We start from the raw sequence: 2,500 nt of genomic DNA, 5'->3' as shown, positions 1-2,500 counted from the left end.
AATAGAAGTATTTTTCACTTTGTTAGAGTTGTTATACCCCAATATTCAATGAATGATACACAATGCTTTGATTTCTGATTAGTTATTATAATGCAGTGTGTATTTCCCTACCTGAAATGTTGAATTGCATTTATACTCTCCTTAACAAACTGATCTTCTTCTCTTTTGCAGGAAAAGAACCGAAAGGACAAGAAAAAAGCTAACTTGATGAAAGTTAAACGAGGGAAAGCTAACTGATGTTTAGCCAGTCAGTGGATCTGCCATTGTATTGCCCATTGGCACTCACAAAGCTCCTTCCAGCTGTGATCTGTCGGCCAAGTATTTTGTGGCTTATGTAGAATATTGTGGTACCCCTTGAGAGTGCCCTTCAGAGCTGTATCTGATATCTCACGCTTGGGAAAATTGGTAGAAGTCACACACGTTAGCCTTTCATTCATCATATCCCCCCCTCTCCTCCTCCTCCCCTTTTACATTTCTAAACCCAAGCCTTCCCTCTACTGTTATGCTGCAAATCCCGACCAACACGTTTTATATCTTGGGCTTTTGACACACATGCATCTGCCACAAAAAAACAAAAACAAAAAACAAAAAAAACAAAAAAAAATGGCCTCATATTGTGTCACATTTAGATTTCTGGAAGTGTCTCCTTTTTATAAATAACTTTGTAGTGTTTCTGAGGGTGATGAGTTTTGATTAAGACTCTGTGGGACTTGATAAAAAAAAAAAAAGTAATTAAAAGTAAGTAGATAAACAATAATAATAACAACAACAAAAAAAACATTGTCATTTCAAGTTGAAGATGCACTGTGCCGATCAGTACCTATTGGTAAATTCCATGTAGCTTGTCCTTTAATAAATTGCCAACTGTAAATTGATATTTCCTAAAGTTATATCTTAATGAGAATGACTGTCAAATGGTTAGTTTTAAGTCAAGTATGTTGTTATGTTGGAATTAATGTGGATGTTGTGAAAGACAATGTGCTGCTTTTCTTGGTATGATGTATATTAATTATTTGATTTATCCTATTTTATGATGTGCATTACTGTAGGTTAGAAGCAGTGGTTTGGTAAAATTGTTTTATTATATACAGATATGATCAGTTGAGTTTGATGTGGTACAAGTATTAGTAATTGTAATGCAGATATTCCTTTGTTATGTGTGCTTTTAGAATATAAAGAAAGTTGATTGTTATTTGTCTATGCTTCTCTTATTTCATCTGCATTTTGTATACCATTATTTTATTATATAATTATGTTACTTTCAAAAGATTTCATATTTTTATCACAATGAGAGCACAAAAAGGTTTTAAGCATTAATGTAAGTTATTTTTATGAACTCTCACTATAGTTTGTGTTTAATGTCATTGTAGCTGTACTGTTATAATAGTCTTTATAAGAATGTGAAAATTTAAAATTAAGTGTCTTTTATCTATTTTTCACAGTTAATCATTTAATATTTTTTTGCATTTAAACTTTTGAAAATACAGAATGTGATGTGTTTAATTTGGCCTCTTTGGTAGGCTTGTGCTGTTTGCCTGTTTTCCAAACAGCACTTACACTTAGTGTTATTTTATTTCAGGCAAACAATATTTCAGTGGATGCATTTATATTATTGAGATGTGCAATTTCTTGAAGATTTTTTCTTGGTAGATTCCTTTCATTGTTACAGAAAGAAATACAAGTGATGATTGGTGCCAGTCACAGTTAAAAATTTGGTTCTTGCTTCATAAAAACCTCAATGCTATATGTCTGATTTGTGCTGCACTGTCATTTTGTACCTGTTCTACTTTACTGTACACAGGCTACTCAGTGGACATCCATTCTGTTCAGGTGTTTTTGAGCAATTTATAGTTGGTGATTATGTAAGTAGGATGTATGCTTAAACCTATGGTGGACGTTATGTCCTTCAGTTCTATGGATCTTCTGAAGTTTTTACAATACTTTACTATAGTGCTATATGGCCTTTAATATCTAGCACAGTTATTTGTTTAAACCATTAACCATTAACCACTGAAGTGTTTTAAATTGTTGTAATGGATAAATTCTTTTGGAAGTAGAAAAATCCCAAAATAGAGGATTAGATACCATAATTTAAAGTTAGATGTTGATAATGATAATGGTGCACTATAGAGTTAAAGCTTTCTCTTTAATGCATTTGCTTGAGCTTATGTTATTTACCTTTCTTTATGTCATTCCAGTGCCCACAAGTATTCACTCTCTTCTGTGAAACTTTTTTTTTTTTGCTGAAGTAACAGTCATAAGCATATATGTGAGGGTCCTTCTCATCATGTCAAACAGTGTGGAAAGTTGCTTGGTATAAGCTTTTGACATGGTATTGTCAGCAGCTGTACTTGGTTGTTTTGATGTATCTGTACATTAAATGGAAAGCCTGTATTGATGTTGGTCTGCAACTTCTTGCCATTTCATACTCTTGTATTCCATTCCACCTATAAGATGTTCCAAGAATATCTTCTGTGGTCAGCAGTAGCTTCCTTTCCTA

General features: G+C 32.8%; 1 protein-coding gene across 4 annotated transcripts in view; it reads left to right on the top strand.

Moving 5' to 3' along the window:
• LOC119577134 (small integral membrane protein 15-like) overlaps positions 1-2,394 on the top strand; it is a 7,413-nt gene extending 5,019 nt beyond the window's left edge. For all 4 annotated transcript variants that reach the window (XM_037924831.1, XM_037924830.1, XM_037924832.1 and 1 more), the window contains one exon: positions 172-2,394. In XM_037924831.1, the coding sequence (XP_037780759.1) occupies positions 172-237 (66 nt within the window). In that variant the 3' untranslated portion in view covers positions 238-2,394. The remainder of the gene's footprint in view (positions 1-171) is intronic.
• The last annotated feature ends 106 nt before the right edge of the window (positions 2,395-2,500 follow it).

This window comes from Penaeus monodon, chromosome 9, assembly GCF_015228065.2.
Source record: "Penaeus monodon isolate SGIC_2016 chromosome 9, NSTDA_Pmon_1, whole genome shotgun sequence".
In the NCBI taxonomy this organism is placed as follows: Eukaryota; Metazoa; Arthropoda; class Malacostraca; order Decapoda; family Penaeidae; genus Penaeus; species Penaeus monodon.
This window is presented reverse-complemented; position numbering and strand designations above follow the sequence as displayed.